This window comes from Dryobates pubescens, chromosome 4 (assembly GCF_014839835.1).
Source record: "Dryobates pubescens isolate bDryPub1 chromosome 4, bDryPub1.pri, whole genome shotgun sequence".
Lineage (NCBI taxonomy): Eukaryota > Metazoa > Chordata > Aves > Piciformes > Picidae > Dryobates > Dryobates pubescens.
Window position 1 is genome coordinate 16,944,510 of NC_071615.1, and position 17,019 is coordinate 16,961,528.

General features: G+C 63.6%; 2 protein-coding genes across 2 annotated transcripts in view; both read left to right on the forward strand.

The window, feature by feature from the left end:
* The first annotated feature begins 403 nt into the window (after window positions 1-403).
* Window positions 404-7,811, forward strand: DECR2 (2,4-dienoyl-CoA reductase 2). The gene is made up of 9 exons (XM_054180700.1): window positions 404-507; window positions 619-687; window positions 1,099-1,150; window positions 3,779-3,914; window positions 4,309-4,433; window positions 5,240-5,333; window positions 5,594-5,698; window positions 6,200-6,388; window positions 7,710-7,811. Exons 1-9 carry the CDS (start codon window positions 407-409, stop codon window positions 7,742-7,744), a joined length of 906 nt encoding a protein of 301 aa, XP_054036675.1. The 5' UTR covers window positions 404-406; the 3' UTR covers window positions 7,745-7,811.
* A 3,029-nt stretch (window positions 7,812-10,840) lies between these two features.
* The window catches only part of RAB11FIP3 (RAB11 family interacting protein 3), an 88,850-nt gene continuing 82,671 nt past the window's right edge, over window positions 10,841-17,019 (forward strand). Inside the window, exon 1 of the mRNA XM_054180698.1 lies at window positions 10,841-11,292. Within this exon, the coding sequence (XP_054036673.1) occupies window positions 10,972-11,292 (321 nt within the window). The 5' untranslated portion in view covers window positions 10,841-10,971. The remainder of the gene's footprint in view (window positions 11,293-17,019) is intronic.

The window sequence follows — 17,019 nt, forward strand, 5'->3', positions numbered from 1 at the left end:
CATCCCTATCCCCATCCCTGTCCCCATCCCTGTTCCCATCCCTGTCCCACTGTTTGCCACTTTTCCCTCTCCTGCTGGGCTGTCCCTGGAGGGCACTGGAGCAGTGCTGGGAAGCTCTGGGTGGCACTGTGCCGTCCCTGTGCCGCCAGCGGGGGACACGAGGGGGCGCTGTGGGACGCCTCCCTGGCCGTGCGCCGTTGCCAGGCGCCGCGCTTCACGCCCGCGCATGCGCAGCGCGCCCGGCCCCGCCCGCGGCGCCCCGCCCCGCCCGCGGCGCCCCGCCCCGCCCGCGGCGCCCCGCCCCGCCCGCGGCGCCCCGCCCCGCCCGCGGCGCCCCGCCCCGCCCGGCCCCGCCCCGCCCGGCCCCGCCCGCGGCTCCCGGCGTGCCCCGAGCCGGGCCGCGGCCATGGCGGAGGTCGCCGGTGCCGCCTGCGCGCCGCCGCCGGACGTGGACAGCGATGACTGTCTCCGGGACTACCGCCACCTCTTCAGCCCCGACATCCTGGCGTGAGTGCCGCGGCGCTGCGGGAGATGGCTTCCCCTGCCCGCGGGCTGACCGGGGCCGCCTGTCCCCGGCCGTGCCCCGCGCTCGGCTCTGACTCTGCTCTGTTCCCCCAGGGGCCAGGTCGCCTTCATCACCGGCGGCGGCTCGGGCATCGGCTTCCGCATCGCCGAGATCTTCATGAGGTGCGGGAGCCCGGCAAGGCTGCGGCCGCGGCGGTGCTGGCAGTGTCCGGGGAGGTCTTGCCCGGCCTCGCTGGGTACCGGCGGCCTCGCTGGGCACCGGCAGCCTCCCTTCCCCTGTGGGAGCATGGCGGAGGTGGAGCGCGAAGCCTGGATCGACAGAGCTGTCGTGGGAGCTGCGGGCAGGAGATGCCTGCTGCAGGCTCTGGGGGCTCGGGGAGCGAGAGGCAGGGACTGGCGCTGTCCTGGGCTGGGTCTGCAGTGAGCGATGACCCTGCCGCTCTCCGGGTCTGCGAGCCTGGAGTTGCAGCAGTTGCTGCCCTGCAGCGGGGTTGTGCAACCCGCCGCCAGCCGAGCCCTGGCGATCCCGTGAGGAGCCGGCTCTGGTCCTTCTCACCAGCCCCTTCCCTGCAGGCACGGCTGCCGGACGGTGATTGCCAGCCGGAACCTGCAGCGAGTGTCAGAGGTGAGTGTGGGCTCTGGAGGGACAGGCAGACAGAAAGGGGAGCTGAAAACACCTCGGAATCCTCTGCCCTGGGGGCAGAGCTGGCAGTGGTGCAAGAGGAGACATGGCTCCTAAGGTCTTCTGGCTCTCAGCACCAGCAGGCAGCGGTCTGGGTGTGAGGTCAGGGTGGGCTGCACCTCACGGTGGAGCTCAGTTCAGTGTGGAACTTGCTGCTTTCCCCCACCAGCTTCAGACGCCACGGTAATGGGACAGAGAGAAGCACACTGGTGAAGGTTTGTGTGCAGGGGAATGGCAGAGCCCAAGGTCAGGCTGAAGTCATCTCAACTTGAAGGGGGACAAAACCTCTTATCCAAGGGTTCTGTGGGCTGAGGTGGGTCCAGTCTGGGTCCAAAGGGTTTGAGGATGTCTGGAAGGGGTTTGAGGGTGTGCAGAAAGGTCCTGAGAATTCCATAGGGGATCGTCTGTGGGGAACACCGAGCCCCCAAACCTTGGAGGGTAGGAGGCAGGTCTGGAAAGCAGTGACTGGTGAAGCTGTGTTAGACAAGCTACCCTAGGAGTGGGTAGAACAACCTCCCACCCCTCTGAGTCTCACCCCAGGCTGGAGTCTGGCTGCTGCAGTTTCCATTCCTCACCCATGGCTTGTGCTGAACGCAGCCATGAGAGCTTTGTGTAGCTGTGTGTGGGCCCCATCAAAACCAGTGTGTGAGCGCGAGCTGGCATGGCCCAGCTACCTCCCAGAGGTGCTTAGTGCTGTCTTGTCATGTTCCCTTGAGCTCCCATGCCAGCAAGCAAACTCAGGAACATTTCAGTCCTGGGGGAGTGAAGCCTCCCTCCAGGGACAGCTTGCTCAAGCTCTCAGTTTGGCTGGGGCTCAGAGCTGCTCCCAGCAGGGCCCCACGAGCCTGAGAGTGGAGCTTTGCAAGACAAATTCAGTACAGGGGATGTGCAAACTCGGCAGCAGCCCTGCACAGCACCCAGCAAAGCCTTCATGAGTGCCTGGGGTGGTTTGTGGCAGGCACAGGGCTGCAGAACCAGCTGCTGTGCCTGGCAGGCAGGGCCTGCCAGCTGCTGCCCTGTGTGTGCCCTTCTGCCTGCTGACAGTGCTGGGGTCTAAAGGTGAATTGTGTCTGGTCTTGTGCCAGCAGTGCCTTGTTGAGCTCCAACCTTTGTACTTGCCCTGCAGAGATGCTGCTTGCACTGTGCTGTGTCGATGCCAGGCCACCCAGAAGGGCTTAGTGGGTTGTGGCCTCAGGGCCAGCCTGGAGCTCTGTTGGGGCTCAAGGTGCAGGAGCTTCCTTTGGCTGCCCCAGGGCTGGAGCTGCAGGCTGCTGCTGGGAGCAGGTCCTGCTTAAGGAACCTCATCTCCTTCTATGACAAGCTGAGCCTGTGGGTGGATGAGGGAAAGCTGTGGATGTTGCTGGCCTGGACCTCAGTAAAGCCTTGACACTGTTCCCCACAGCATCCTCCTGACAAAGCTGGCTGCCCTGGGCCTGCCTGGGCTCACCCTGCTGGATCAAACACTGCTGGCACAGAGAGTGCTGGCTGATCACCAGTGGTGTTCCCCAGGGCTCAGTGCTGTGCCAGTTCTCTTTAACATCTTTCTCCATGGTCTTGATGAGGAGATTGAGAGCAGCCTCAGGCACTTTGCAGATGACACCAAGTTAGGTGGCAGTGCTGATCTGCAGGAGGCTTGGAGGCTGTGCAGGGGGCCCTGGCCAGGCTGGAGCCATGGCTGAGGCCAAGGGGATGAGGTTCAACCAGGCCAAGGGCTGGGTCCTGCCCTTGGGGCACAACCACCCCAGGAAGGCTCCAGGGTGGGGGCAGAGTGGCTGCAAAGTGCCCAGCAGAGAAGGCCCTGGGGGTGCTGGGTGCCAGCAGCTGGAGAGGAGCCAGGGGGTGCCCAGGGGGGCAAGAAGGGCAGCAGCAGCCTGGCCTGGAGCAGCACTGGGGTGGCAGCAGGAGTAGAGAGTTGATGGTCCTATTGCACTGGGCACTGGGGAGGCTGCAGCTTCAGTACTGGGTTCAGCTTTGGGCCTCTCACTCCCAGAAGGACACTGAGGAGCTGGAGCAGGGCCAGAGAAGGGCAAGAGAGCTGGGGAAGGGGCTGGAGAAGAGGGCTGGGGAGGAGCAGCTGAGGGAGCTGGGGGGGTTGAGCCTGGAGCAGAGGAGGCTGAGGGAGACCTCCTTGCTCTCTGCAGCTCCCTGAGAGGAGGCTGCAGCCAGCTGGGGCTTGGGCTCTGCTCCCAGGGAGCAAGGGACAGGGCAAGAGGCAATGGCTTCAAGTTGTGGCAGGGGAGGTTTAAGTTGGACATGAGGAAAAACTTCCTCACTGAAAGGGTTCTCAAAGGCTGGCCCAGTGCTTGAATCCCCATCCCTGGGTCTGTCTAGCTGTCCAGATGTGGTGCTCAGGGATGTGGGGCAGTAGTGTCCCTGGTTGGCCTCGATGACCTTAAAGGTCTTCTCCAAGCACTGTGGCTGTGCTCGGGCAGGTGCCCCCCACCCCCGCAGTGCTTGCTGGGTGCTGACAGGGACTGGCTCCTGCCTGACCTCCTGCCTGTTCAGAGGTCTGGGTCTAACCCTTGCTGATGGCCAGTCCCAGGAGGAATCTCAGGTCTCTTTTCCCTGCAGGCCTCCAAGAAGCTGGTGGCAGCCACGGGGCAGCAGTGCCTGCCGCTGTGCACGGACGTCCGGCAGCCCCAGGCGCTGGCGGCAGCGGTGGAGGAGGCACTGAGGCAGTTCCAGAGGATCGACATCCTGGTGAACAGTGAGCAGCTGGGCTGGGCAGGGGGTGCCCACTGCCTGCAGGGACCTGCTCCTGCCCAGGGGCTGTGCTTGCCCAGTGCCTGGCTGATGCTGCAGTCCCCTGGCAGCCCCTGGGCTCAGAACAGGCAGAGGTCCCTTTGTGATCTGTGGCCTCCTGGGCTTGCCCAGGTGGGGATCATCTCTGCTCCCACTGCACCACAGCCTCCTGCCCCCAGCCTGGCCATGCTGGTGGGCAGCACAGCCACAAGCTGTCCATGCTCTTACCAGGGCTTGTCCCATGTGCTCTCCAGTCTGCCCAGACACTCCCACTCACTGTCCCCTCACAGAAGTGCCCTGAACGTGCCTGATCTCTCCTGGCCCAGCCTTGACTCTGCCCCTGGCTGCTTGTTCTTCAGATGCAGCAGGAAACTTCCTGTGCCCAGCCAGTGCCTTGTCCTTCAATGCCTTCAGGACAGTGCTAGACATTGACACCATGGGCACCTTCAACGCCTCCAAAGTCCTCTTTGAGAAGTACTTCCGGGTAAGCAGAACCACCCTTGCTGGAGAGGTGCTGGCGAGCAGGGGCTTAGTGCCCACCTGACCACACTGTGCTCTGGGGAGTTTGGAGGGAGGAAGGGAGCACAGGGGCTGTGCTGCCAGGCCTCTGCCACTCACCTTGCTGAGATCCAGCCTGGTCCCTCCCTTGGATGGCAGTTCCTCTGCAGGAAATGGGAACCCTGCCTGTCCCCAGCCCTGGGACTTGACTGGAGCTTGGTGGCCAGCAGGAGCAGGGCAGGGGTTGTGCCCCTGTGCTCAGCACTGGGGAGGCCACAGCTCAAGTACTGGGGTCAGTTGTGGGCCCTTCACTCCAAGAAGGACAGAGAGGAGCTGGAGCAGGTCCTGGGAAGGGTCTGGAGAAGAGGGCTGGGGAGGAGCAGCTGAGGGAGCTGGGGGGGTTGAGCCTGGAGAAGAGGAGGCTGAGGGAGACTTCCTTGCTCTCTGCAGCTCCCTGAGAGGAGGCTGCAGCCAGCTGGGGCTTGGGCTCTGCTCCCAAGGGACAAGGAAGGGGTTTTAGGTTGGCCATGAGGAACAATTTCTTCCCCTTGAGGCTTGTCCAGGCCTGGCCCAGGCTGCCCAGGGCAGTGGTGCAGTCCCCATGCCTGGGGGGGGTTTCAAAGCTGTGTGGCTGTGGTGCTGAGGGCCAGGGCTCAGTGGTGCCCTGGCAGTGCTGGGGTGAGGCTTGGACTCTTATCTTAAAGGTCTCTTCCAACTGGGGATGGGTCAGCAACCACTCCTCTGCACATCCCCTGCCCTCTGCCTTACTCTGTGTCCCCTTGTGCTCCCCAGGACCACGGTGGGGTCATCGTTAACATCACAGCAACCCTGAGCTACCGCGGCCAGGCCCTGCAGGTGCACGCTGGTGCTGCTAAGGCTGCCATAGGTACCTCACCACTCCCCAAGGGGCTCCCTGGGCTGTGTGTGGGCACTAAGGAAGCCTCTTCCTCCCAGATGCTGGGATGGGGAGAAATCCTTGGCAGAGGGGAATGTGAATCCATGTGGATACCGTGAGCCTGGGTTTGGGTTGAGGCTCTTCCCTCCCCCAGGGCTCTTTGCTCTTGGCCAGAGTCCTATGTGGGTTTTTGCCCCGCTGTGTGCTGGCTGTGCTGTGCATCTCTCCTTGGTGCTGCAATCCCTCCCCAGATGCCATGACTCGTCACCTGGCCGTGGAGTGGGGCCCCAGCAAGATCCGTGTGAACAGCCTGGCACCGGGCCCCGTCGCGGGCACCGAGGGCTACCGGCGCCTGGGTAAGGCCCCCGGGGGCTCCTGCCTCTGCCTCTGCCTTGCTGGTGTCCCTCTGGGAGGGCACAGAGACCTCCAGTGCCATGCAGCTCGTGGGGCATGAGATGTGTTCAGGGCCTGTGGCTGAGCTGGCACAGTACCTTGCAGGGCACCGATGTTTCTCCGCTGAGTGGCAGCTCTGTGAGCTCCCTGACCCCACCAGGTGCTGTGCCTCTCCCAGAGCTCAGCCTCGCCTGCTGCTTCAGCTCTGGCAGCCTCTTGGTGCAGTGCCAGTTGAGGCCTGCAGGCTTAGGAACCCTCTGAGCTGCTGGCTTGGGCCTCACCGCTGCAGCACGAATCCACTGCTGCCCTTGAGCCCCTTCCTGCATCTCTCCTTGGGAGTTTGTCTGTGGGCTGTCCGCAGAGCTCTCGGCGAGCCCCAGGCGCGGGGTGCTGAGTGCCTGCTGGGCAGTGGGGGTGGGCAGGTGGTCCCCCAGGCCCAGCTGACCTCTCTGGTACCCTCTCAGGTGGGAAGTGGGCGGAGCAAGGCAGCCTGTTTGACGGCATCCCCCTGCAGCGCGCCGGCACCAAGACGGAGATCGCCCACAGCGCGCTCTACCTGGCCAGCCCCCTCTCCTCCTACGTCACTGGCACCACCCTGGTCGTGGATGGAGGCAGCTGGCTGACCTCTGCCAACAGCTTCCCTGCCTTGCTGGGTATTGCTTCATCCTCTGCTAAACTCTAGGTGATGTGCATTTCCCCCTCCTGGGGTTAGAGCAGGGGTCGCCTCACAAACCCTCTTGTCCCCTGGGGTAAGGGCCTGGCTGCCACACCAGTGACTGCCACTCCACCAGGCCCTGACCATGCTGAGGGGGCTGTGTGCCATAGGCTTGTTGGGGAATAGGGAGCAGATTCTGGGTGTCAGAGTCTCTAGGTGAGGGAAAACAGCCCAGGTGTCAACTTGGCAGCATTGGTTCTCAAACCTTCCTCTGCAGAGTCCCAGCTTGGTGGGGTGGGAAGGGAGCTCTGGAGCTCCCCCAGCTCAAGCCCAGCTCCATCAGGGCACCCACAGCACAGTGCCCGGGGGGGTTGGAAGCTCTCCACACCAGGACACTCCACAGCCTCACCCCAAACAACTTTCTCCTCCTGCTTAGCTCCAACCTCCTGCCTGACACTTGCTGCCCCTTGCCCTGTCCCTGGGCAGCACTCAGCAGAGCCTGGCCCCAGCCTCTTGCCCCCCACAGCTCCTTTAGCTCTTGCTGAGCATTGCTCAGCTGCCCTCTGGGGCTGCTCTTCTGCAGGCTCTCAGCCCCAGGGCTCTCAGCCTTTGCTGCTCCCAGAGCTGCTCCAGGCCCCTCAGCAGCTCTGCAGCCTCCCCTGGACTCTCTCCAGCAGTTCCCTGGCTCTGGAACTGGGGAGCCCAGAACTGGATCCAGGACTCCAGCTGTGGCCTCCCTAGGGCAGAGTAGAGGGGGAGCAGAACCTCCCTTGCCCTGCTGGCCATTCTTTTCAGTGCCCCCTAGGACACACCATTGGCCTTTCTGGCCATGAGAGCACATTGCTGGCTCATGGAAGGGGAAGATAGAGCAGCCTCCCCCTGCCCTGTGCTTTTGTCAGAGGAACACAGAGAAGGTCTTTCAGGTCATCATGGATAGCCCTGGGGTCACCTTTGGAAGGGCAGGAGAACGTGCTGGGTTTCTCCTGGGAGCCTGCAGCAGCTGATGTGGTTTCTCCTGTCACTGCTGCTGGGAGACACTCTGCTGGACACCTCTGCCTGTCCCCTGGAGCGGGGTGCTGTCCCTTTGCTGTGCCCAGCCAGCAGGAGCTGGCACAGAGATTCCTGCCAGCTTCAGCATTGTATGGGAGCTGAGCTCAGGCCCCGTGCTGGCTGCAGATGGCTGTGAAGGGAGGGAGCTGGCCCCCAGCACTCTGTGGGGCAAGGATCTCCTTCCCTCCCTTCTCCCCATGCTCGGGTCCTGCCCGGCCAGCTCGGTGAGCAGGGCAGGGCTCTGTGCCCACCTCCACGCTGTCTTGCAGATGTCTGGGCTGCAGGAGCCAGCACAGCCCCGTGAGGGACAGCCGGGGCCTGCCTGCCGGACGGGCTGCGAGCGGAGGCTGCTGCGCAGGGACACCGCCGGCCGCGGCCGCCACCGCCGGCAGCTGCTGCCGACCCCCCGGTCCCGCCTCCGCCGGGGGGAGGGGCCCTGCGGGGCTGGGGGGGGCAGCCCACCCCCCTCCTGTGCCACCGCTGCTGCGGGACGCTGCCAGGGTGGGGGCTGTGATGGTCACCATCCCTTTGTGCCCCCCTACAAGTTGCTCCCCTGGCCCCTCCCGCATCGCAGGCGGTGCTGCCTGTGGGTATCCATCCTCTGCCTCCCCTCTCTAGCCCTGGGGCTTCCCAGGACCCCCAGCAGCTGCTTTTGGGAGGGAGCAGCTCAGCCTGTCTAGGGTTGACATCAAGCTTGGTGCTGAGGGCAGCCCTGGCTTGGCAGCAGGACCTCTTGGAGGGGAAGCTGGCCCTGCACAGGGGGAATTGGCCCTGTGGTGGGGTCCTGGCTGGGGCAGTGGTCCCTGGAGGGTGGTGCAGATGCAGCTGGGATGTCCCTTTCCCAGGAGCGGAGCTGAGGCGAGGGCAGCTCCCCCCAGAGCTCTCTGCTGTTACACTTGTGTCTGTTGGGAGCCTGAGCTGTCCCCTCGTCTGTCGCTCTGGTCTCCTGCTGTCCCCTTTCTCCAAAGACACTACAGCTGAGGGTGGATGTAGGACAAGCAGGAGTTTGGTCCTCTCCAGGCAGGATGTGGAGCTGGTGAGCTGCAGGGGCTGCTCAGGGCTGTGCTGGAGCCAAACATGTCCCCAGTGCCATGTCCTCAGGGGCCACACCGCTCCTGTGCAGCCACCTCTTGCTGCTGACACACTTCTGGGGCTTCTGTGTTCCCTGGAGCTTGCTCTCCTCCTTGGCTGCACATCCTGCACTCGACTGAGACTTGCCAGGCTTTGTTCCTTCCTCCAGGCTACCAATAAAGACCTTCCACACCCACCTGTGACATTTGGCCCATGCAGGGTGTTGGTCCTGCAGGCTCTGAGTGTTGGCACCTCAGGCGTGCTTGCTGTGCCCTGTCCTCTCCTGCAGGAGCTTTAGGAGGCCACATCTGGCCAGGTCAGCCTCTGTCCTGCAGTGCACTGAATGGGGCCCCGAGGGAGCAGGGAAAACCAACTGCCCAGAGCCCAGTGCAGCCCCAGTACTTGGTGGCTGTGGTGTCCCAGAGCCCCAGGCCCGTGACGCTTGAGGACTGCCACCTCCTTGGGCCCAGCTGGCCCTGAGGACGTGATCCCAGCAGCTGCTGGGTCCATCAGCAGAGGTGCTGAGCACCCTGGGGAGAGAACCTCCACCCCCATCACCCCTTCACAGGGGATGAGGGTGTGGAGCCTGGGCATCATGCTTGCTCAGGTCTGGGCTTTGATTCCAGCCACAGTCTCCCTCTTCCCTGACAACAGGACAAGGGTTTTCTCCTGAAGGAGCTTGTGTTGGGCCCAAGGGTGCTGGGCACTGTCCCTGAGCACAGTCAGCGCTGTGGTCCCTCCCGGAGGTTTGGATCCTGGAATTGTGTTGGTTGGAAAAGACCTTTCAGACCATCAAGGCCAACCATGAGCCCAGCGCTGCCCCCACAACGCTGGCCAAACCGGGGGTGGCTTTGTGCCTCCTACCAGTGGCTGTGCTGGCCACGGGGGAGGTGTGTGGGGCACAGGGGAGGCGGCAGGGGGCAGGCGAACTGGTCTATGGCTGGTGGTCCCCTGGCACAGTTACCCCTTGGTGTGGTGCCCATCGCCCCCGAGTACACGCTGCCCCCCCCGAGTGGTGAACGGCGCAGGGGTACAGTACCCACCTTGCCCCGGGGAGAGCTGTGCAGTGTCGGCACACCCGGAGGGAGCGGATCTCGGTGCCGGTGAACGGAGCCCATCAGCCCCCCACGCGGTGCATCATTCTGTCCGGCGTGGCACGCAGTGCCGGTGTACAGTACACCCCCACGGGTCCTGAGGGTGGCGCGCTGCCGGTGCGTGGTGTCCATGCCTCCCGGGCACACGGTGTGTGGTGTCTATCCATCCCGGGCGCACGGTGCGTGGTGTCTATCCATCCCGGGCACACGGTGCGTGGTGTCCATCCCCCCAGGGCACACGGTGCGTGGTGTCCATCCCTCCCGGGCACACGGTGCGTGGTGTCCATGCCTCCCGGGCACACGGTGCGTGGTGTCCATCCCCCCCGGGCACACGGTGCGTGGTGTCCATCCGTCCCGGGCACACGGTGCGTGGTGTCCATCCCCCCAGGGCACACGGTGCGTGGTGTCCATGCCTCCCGGGCACACGGTGCGTGGTGTCCATCCCCCCCGGGCACACGGTGCGTGGTGTCCATCCCCCCGGGCACACGGTGCGTGGTGTCCATCCCCCCGGGCACACGGTGCGTGGTGTCCATCCCCCCCGGGCACACGGTGCGTGGTGCCCAGCCCCCCCGGGCACACGGTGCGTGGTGTCCAGCCCCCCCGGGCACACGGTGCGTGGTGTTCATCCCCCCCGGGCACACGGTGCGTGGTGTCCAGCCCCCCCGGGCACACGGTGCGTGGTGCCCAGCCCCCCCGCGCACGGTGTCACCTCCTCGTGCGCTGTGCCCCCACCCCAGGCTCGCGGTGCCCCCGATTCTCAGGGCCGCGCGCTCCCGGTTCCCGCTGACCCCGCCCCTCAGAGAGCGCGCGGCCTGCACGTGCTCGCGCGCCGCCAGGCCCCGCCCCTCTCCTCCTGCCCCGTCCGCGCCGCGCACGAAGCGGCGTCCGGCCAGGGGCGTGGCCTCCTTGCCCCTCCTCGCGGTGGGTGGGGCCGCGCGGCCAGGGGAGTGACGTCAGCGCCCCGGCTCCCGCGGCGGCCGCGCGGCGGTCTGGTGTCTCGCCGCGGGCTGCCCCGGAGCGGCGGCCGGCAGGTGCCGGAGCTGCCTCTCGGTGCCCTCCCCTTCTCCCCGCACCCCCGGGCCCTGCGAGGCTCCGCGTACCCTGCGGCGCTCGGAGCTGCCGTTCCCGGGCGGGCGGGGCGGGGTCGGCGCCGCCTCGCACAAAGCCGTGTGTGCCCGGGTGCGGGCGGAGCTACCGCTGGGACCTTACCGGCATCGCTGCGTTGCCACCACCACCGCCCCGGTCCCAGTGTCGCTGCCCCTGGTGCCGGGTGGCCGCGATGTGAAGGGGTGATGGGCGCGGGGCATGGCCGCCGGGCAGCGGCGGGGCGGGCGGCGGCGGCCGGCGCTGAGCGCCGCCGGTGAAAATGGAGCCGCCACCGCCGGCGGCCGTGCCCGAGCTCCCGCTCCCCCCGGGGCCGCAGCGGGACGGGACGGGGCTGGAGCCGGAGCTGGAGCCGGGCCTCTGGCTCCTTGAGGCCGCTGAGCCCGTCCCGGGGCCGCCGCCGTGGTCCGCTCCGGAGCATGGGGACTGCCCGGCCCTGGAGGGTTCCGCCGAGACCCCGGCCCGGACGGAGGAGGAGGAACCTCGTCTCCGGCCTGTTTTCGACGCCCTGGACCGCGACGGTGATGGCTTCGTGCGTGTGGAGGAGTTCGTCCAGTTTGCCACGGCCTACGGTGCCGAGCAGGTGAGGCCGGAGGGCAGCGGGGCCTGGGCCCACCCTAGCGGGCCGGGGCCTCCCCTGACACCTGCCCTGTGCTGGGGTCCTGGGTGCCCCCCCGAGAGAGAGCTGTGGGCGCTGCGTGTGCGGCGAGGTGGTGGCTCCCTGCCATGGAGCACTGCGGTTGTGTCACCCCGGGGGGCGGCACCGTGCTGGGCTGGCCACGGACCCTTGCCCACCAAAGGGGTGCTGAGCAAAGGTGCCTGGTGTGGCTGGCAGCAGCCTCTGGGGGTGTCTAGCACGGGCAAGGGCAGTGTCTGCATCGGTGGCCTCTGGGTCACGGCGGGTGAAGGACATGGATGAGCTCGGTGGCTGCAGGAGCCGGAGCTCACCTTTCCCTGCCCCGCTCTGCAGTGCCGCCGGCAGCCGGTGTTCCCTTTGCCGGGTCCCAGCCCGCTGGGCACGGAGCATCTCGGCGGTGCCGCTGGGAGCCTGCCTCCCCTCTCTTTGTTCTCCATCCGTAGCACATTTAAGGTTTGTCTGAGCAGCTCCCGTGCCTGAGCAAGATCCCGGGATCTGCTGCTGCTCCTTGTCCCCATCATTGCTGCGGGTCCCTGCACAGCCTGGCTGGCACGGTGCTGAGCGAGGAGCACCTTGCTTAGCGCAGTCTGGACACCCTTAAATACTCTCTTCTTGCTCGTGTCCCCTGCTTTGCCCCCTGGAGAGCTTGTGTTTCCCTGCAGCAGATCAGATGCGATGTAATTTGAAGCTGCCTGGTATGACCCAAAATGGAGAGAGCCCCAGCAGCCTGCCGGGGCACGGCAGTCGGTTTGGGGCTGTTTCGTATGTTGGGCTCAGGACCAAAGGTTGATTTGGGTTTGGTTTTGTTTTGAAGGCGTGGAGGTGAAGTTTGCGTGTGCTCAGCCAGGACCCCTGCCTCGGTTCTCCAGCTGTAGCTGCTGTGTGTGGCTTCAAGTGGCATGACAAAGCAAATCCTCGGGTGTGGAGGGTGTGCTGGGGGAGGAAGGCTTCTCCTCCTGCCGGGACAAACACCTCTCCGGGAAGCAGCAGAGGGAGTGCTTTTGGAACGCACCTCTGGGAAGCGGCGCTGGGTCCCGGCGCTGTCAGCTGGGGGCAACGGGCGCAGCGGTGCAGCGGGCAGCACTTACTGCTCCCGGCGCGGTTAGCCAGGCAGCGGCACGGCGCCGGGGGGCACTGCCAGCACCAGCTGCTGCACCAAACCTCGGTCAGCGCTCTGCATCTTCCCACTGTGGGCTGGGCCCTCTGTTCCCACTGCCGTGCCCCCTCGTTGCTGCAGCCAGCAGAGGCCTCCGAGCCGCCCGGTGGAGGTCACAGATGCTGTGCACCGTGGCCGTCGCTCTGGGGTGCAGCAGGAGCCTGCCAGGGAACCATTTGCTTTCCCAAGCCTCTCCCTAGGCGTTTGCTGTGGAGCAGCCCGAGTCCGTGGGAAACGAGGGCAGGCAGAGGGTGTGTGCGTGGCAGGGGACGTGGCAGGTGGCTGCTAGTGCTGGCAGCGTGCGTGGCTCAGCCCAGGCCTGCCGCTCCAGCCCGGGCAGCACCTCCTGCAGTGCCTCCTGCAGCACCTCCTGCAGCGCCTCCTGCCTTCATTCTGGCACGGGAACGGTGCCAGGGAGTCGAAGGTGTGACACAAGCCTGCAGAGTGCTCCGAGATCTTGGCCTCAGGAGGGGCTGTCAGCTGTTGAGGTCTCTCCTAAGGTGGAGCACGAAGGGTGATTTAGTGAAGCAGGGGAGACTGAGAGTGGAGAGGAGGAGGAAATTGTTGGCAGTGAGGCTGGGGAGACTCTGGCACAGGCTGCCCAGGGAGGCTGTGGCTGCCTCCTGCCTGGAGGTGTTGCAGGCCAGGCTGGATGAGGCCTTGAGCAAGCTGTGCTGGTGGAAGGTGTCCCTGCCCATGGCAGGGGCTGGCATTGGATGATCTCTCAGACCCTTTCCAACCTAAACCATCCTGTGACTGTCCAGGGCAGGTTTGTGCCACTGGAAGCTGTTTGGACAGACCCAGCTGAGAAGTGGTTGTCTGCAGGCTTCTGGCCTGGGCTGTGCCTTTAAAGCTCTTCCTGCTGAGCACAGCTCCCAGCAGTGCTGTCCATGCTGAAGTACACTCTGCTGCTCAGATCCATTCATCTTCAGCAAGAGGCTTCTGTAGCTGCAGAGCAGCGCTTCCAGGGTACGCCAAGTGCTGAACACCCTTGGGAGGCTGGTGTGCCAGCAGGTAATGGGCACCCCAGGAGCACAGCCTGGTACCTCCTGCAGAGGCTTACCAGAGAGGGAAGGTCCTGCTTGGGGTGGCTCTGCCTGCCTTGTGGCAAGCCTGCAGCTCAGAGAAGCAAGAAGCCACACTGAGTGTGAAGGGGAAGGGGTTGTTGGTGGTGTAAGCTGCCAGCAGCAGGAGTTCAGGGGGACTTCCTTGACCTATTTTAACAGATGTGATGTGGGGGGCTCTTGAAAAATGGAAATCCATCTCAGGACAGCAGCATTGCCCCAGGGGAGGTTTAGGTTGGACATCAGAAGAAATTTCTTCCCTGAAAGGGTTCCCAAAGCCTGGCCCAGGCTGCCCAGGGAGGTGCTTGAATGCCTGTCCTAGGAGGTGTTTCAGAGAGGCAGAGCTGTGGTGCTGAGGGCTCAGCCCCAGCCTTGGCAGAGGTAGGGAAGGGTTGGGCTGGGTGATCTTGAGAGGGCTTTGCCAGCACCATGGTTCTGTGCCCTCTGAGGGAGGGGAGGTGAAGTGGTGTTAGGACACCAAAAGGACATTTGATGATGTAAGCCAAGGTTGTACTGTGAGTGAAACTGGGAAGCCTGCAAGGGAGGTGAGGGTGTGATGGCTCATGAAGGCATTGGGCAGCAGGGAGCTAAGGAGGGGCAAATTCCACTCCTCTTACTGCCCCCCTCCTTAGCAAGAGGAAGAGGAACCTGCTTCCTACTCCTCTCTTCCTCCTTGCTCCTGGCAAGGTCTGCATAGGGAGGTGGTGGAACAAACCTCTCAGTTCAGTCCTGGGAGCCAGCTGGCTCAGAGGGAGGCTAAGGAGTTGTGGGGAGCTGGAGAGCAGCAAGTGTTGCCCTCAGTGAAACACCAGAGGCAGTTATGGGCTCCTGAGCTTAGCCTGGTGGAGCAGTTGGCTGAAGTGGTGGTTAGCTGAATGTCAGAGGAGCCCAGCTGGCAGCTGGGACAGGGCTCTGAGCTTCCAGGCAAGTGACACAGCTCTGAGCTTCCAGTCTGAAGGGGTTGATCTCTGTGTGATGAAAACCAGGGGCAGGTAAAGAGGGGGCTGGGGAGCTGCTCTGCATTGCTGCTTGGGCAGCTTGGGTGCTAGTTCAGGAGACTGAACATCTCCCTTCTGAGGAGAGGCTGAGAGGATCTGATCAATGTTGATCAATACTTCAAGGGTGGGTGGCAGGAGGGTGGCACCTCTGTCAGTGGTGCCCAGAGACAGGACAAGGGGCACTGGGCACAAACTGGCACATCAGAAGGTCCATCTGAACATGGGGAGGAACTGCTGTAACTGAAGGGTGCTGGAGGCCTGGAGCAGGCTGCCCAGGGGGGTGCTGGAGTCTCCATCTCTGGAGAGCTTCCAGCCCCCACTGGATGGTTCCTGAGTGACCTGCTCTGGGTGGCCCTGCCTTGGCAGGGGGGTGGGCTGAATCTCCAGAGGTGCCTTCCAAGCCCTGCCAGCCTGTGATCCTGTGGTTGTCCAAAGGCTCTCTGAAGGAGCTTCATGGCTGTGGTGTTGGCAGTGACTGTCGGTGTGCCATAGATGAGGTCAGGCCATGGACATTCACAGGCAGTCTGTTCTCATCTGGTATGATAAAGGTGGGTAAAGAGTGAGGCTTTGCCAGTCCCCTCCCACAGAAAGGTGTTTGGAGAGGATGATGCTGAGGTCCCAGCAGCTGGGACACTCCAAGATGGGGGTGGCCTTGAGCAGAGGAGATGCAGCCCTGTGATGTTGCTCCAGCTGGCTGGATGTTTGTGCAGCACAGACTGTGGAGACCCTTGAAAAGCTTTCTAGGACCAGTTGTGTGCTCCATGGGCTTCTAAACAAGGTCACAGCCTGGCAGGGGCTGGAAGGGAGCTCTGGAGCTCCCCCAGCCCAAGCCCTGCTCCAGCAGGGCACCCTCAGCAGCTTGCCCAGCAGCACAGTGCCCAGGGGGGGTTGGAAGCTCTCCACACCAGGACACTCCACAACCTCTCTGGGCAGCCTGCTCCAGGCCTCCAGCAGCCTCACCCCAAACAACTTTCTCCTCCTGCTCAGCTCCAACCTCCTGCCTGCCACTTCCTGCCCCTTGAGGTGTGTGGGGAGGGTTCTTGAGGACAATTTGTCTTTTCCTGCAGGACCTGGAGCTGTCACAGGCAGTGGGAGGCAGTTCCTAGCAGTGCTGTGTTGTCGTCTCCTTTCCTGCTGCACCTCCCCAGGGTCTGATCCTCCCTTGGTGCTGCTGTAGCAGCAAAAGGGAATCCTGCTGCTGGTGGCAGAGGCTGGAGTGAGGCTGTGTGAGGCAGCAAGGCAGCTTCACATGATGCTGCTGTCCCCTTGTGGAGCAGGCAGGGCTGTGTCTGGGGGGCTGTGGGGTGCAGTGCTCTCAAAGCAGCAGATGGCTTCTTGCTCCTGCCGCTGCTACCCTGGCACTGGCTGTGCCCAGGGGACAAGGCTCTCCCCACTGCATTTGTTACTGGCTGGAAATGCAGCAGAACCAAGTGGCTGGAAGCCTTCAGAAGCCATCCTGCTGCTGCCTTGACTTTTCTCTCCTTCCCTTTGTTGCTTTGATCCAGAAGTCAGTTGGAGGTCAGGAACTCCTTGCACCCCTGAGCTCGCTGCCTCTGCTCCTTACGAGTCCCACAGTTTGTGGAACCTGTTTCCAAACACCCCAAGCTCTGCAGCACCTCTGTGCTCCTGACACAGCTTCAGCCTCTCTGTCTCAGCCTCCTGCTGATCCATCCCAGCTTCATTTCCCTGGCCTTTGGTTCACTTTCGTTCCCATTTGCATCCTTCAGGTATCTGCCCCTGCCTGCCAGCCTTGCTCTGCCCCCACGCCAGCTGCTCCTCACCTCAGCCCTCCATACTCAGCCTTTAACTGCCCCTTCTCTGGTGGCTTCTGAGGCTTTTCATCGACCTTGTTGTGCTTTCCTGACCTCTCACCACCTCTTCAGCTTTGTTGTCCTGAGGTGCCCAGCCCGAGCTGCAGGAGCAGGGCAGGTTTGGGGGTGGCAGCTGTCACTCCAGGCAGTGGCTGGGGACGGTCAAGGCCTTCAGGTTTATTTCCACACAGGACAGTCTGCAAGATTTGGCAGCTGCCTCCTGGAATGAGGGCTGCAGGGTGGCAAACTGCAGCTCTTCAGTGGCTTGCTGAATCCAGGCTTGCTTTTCCTGCTCATCTCTGATGGATCCCTTGGGAATTGCACACAGACCCTGCATCAAATGCTCCTTACCACCAGCCCAGCCCTCTCTTGGAGCTGATGATGCTGCAGCTGGTTTTGGATATCCTCCTGACTCCCCTTGGCCTTCTCCCACTTCCCTGTGAAATCAAATAGTTTGGATCACTCTCAGGAGGAAACCTCAGTTATTTTTACTGTACATTTTGGGAGGGTTCTTGCTGCCCTTGGAGTCAAGGAAATGGACTCTCAGCTGCACAGACTGCTTTGGGTTGGAAGGAACCTCGGAGATCATCCAGCTCCAGCCCCCTGCCATGGGCAGGGACCCCTCCCACCAGCACAGGCCGCTC

Bases quoted from the DNA above. Each gene is read 5' to 3' on its own strand.
- DECR2 (XM_054180700.1), top strand. From the start codon at position 407: ATGGCGGAGGTCGCCGGTGCCGCCTGCGCGCCGCCGCCGGACGTGGAC. The intron at 688-1,098 runs GTGCGGGAGCCC...CCTTCCCTGCAG, and splicing joins ATCGCCGAGATCTTCATGAG to GCACGGCTGCCGGACGGTGA. The intron at 3,915-4,308 runs GTGAGCAGCTGG...CTTGTTCTTCAG, and splicing joins GATCGACATCCTGGTGAACA to ATGCAGCAGGAAACTTCCTG.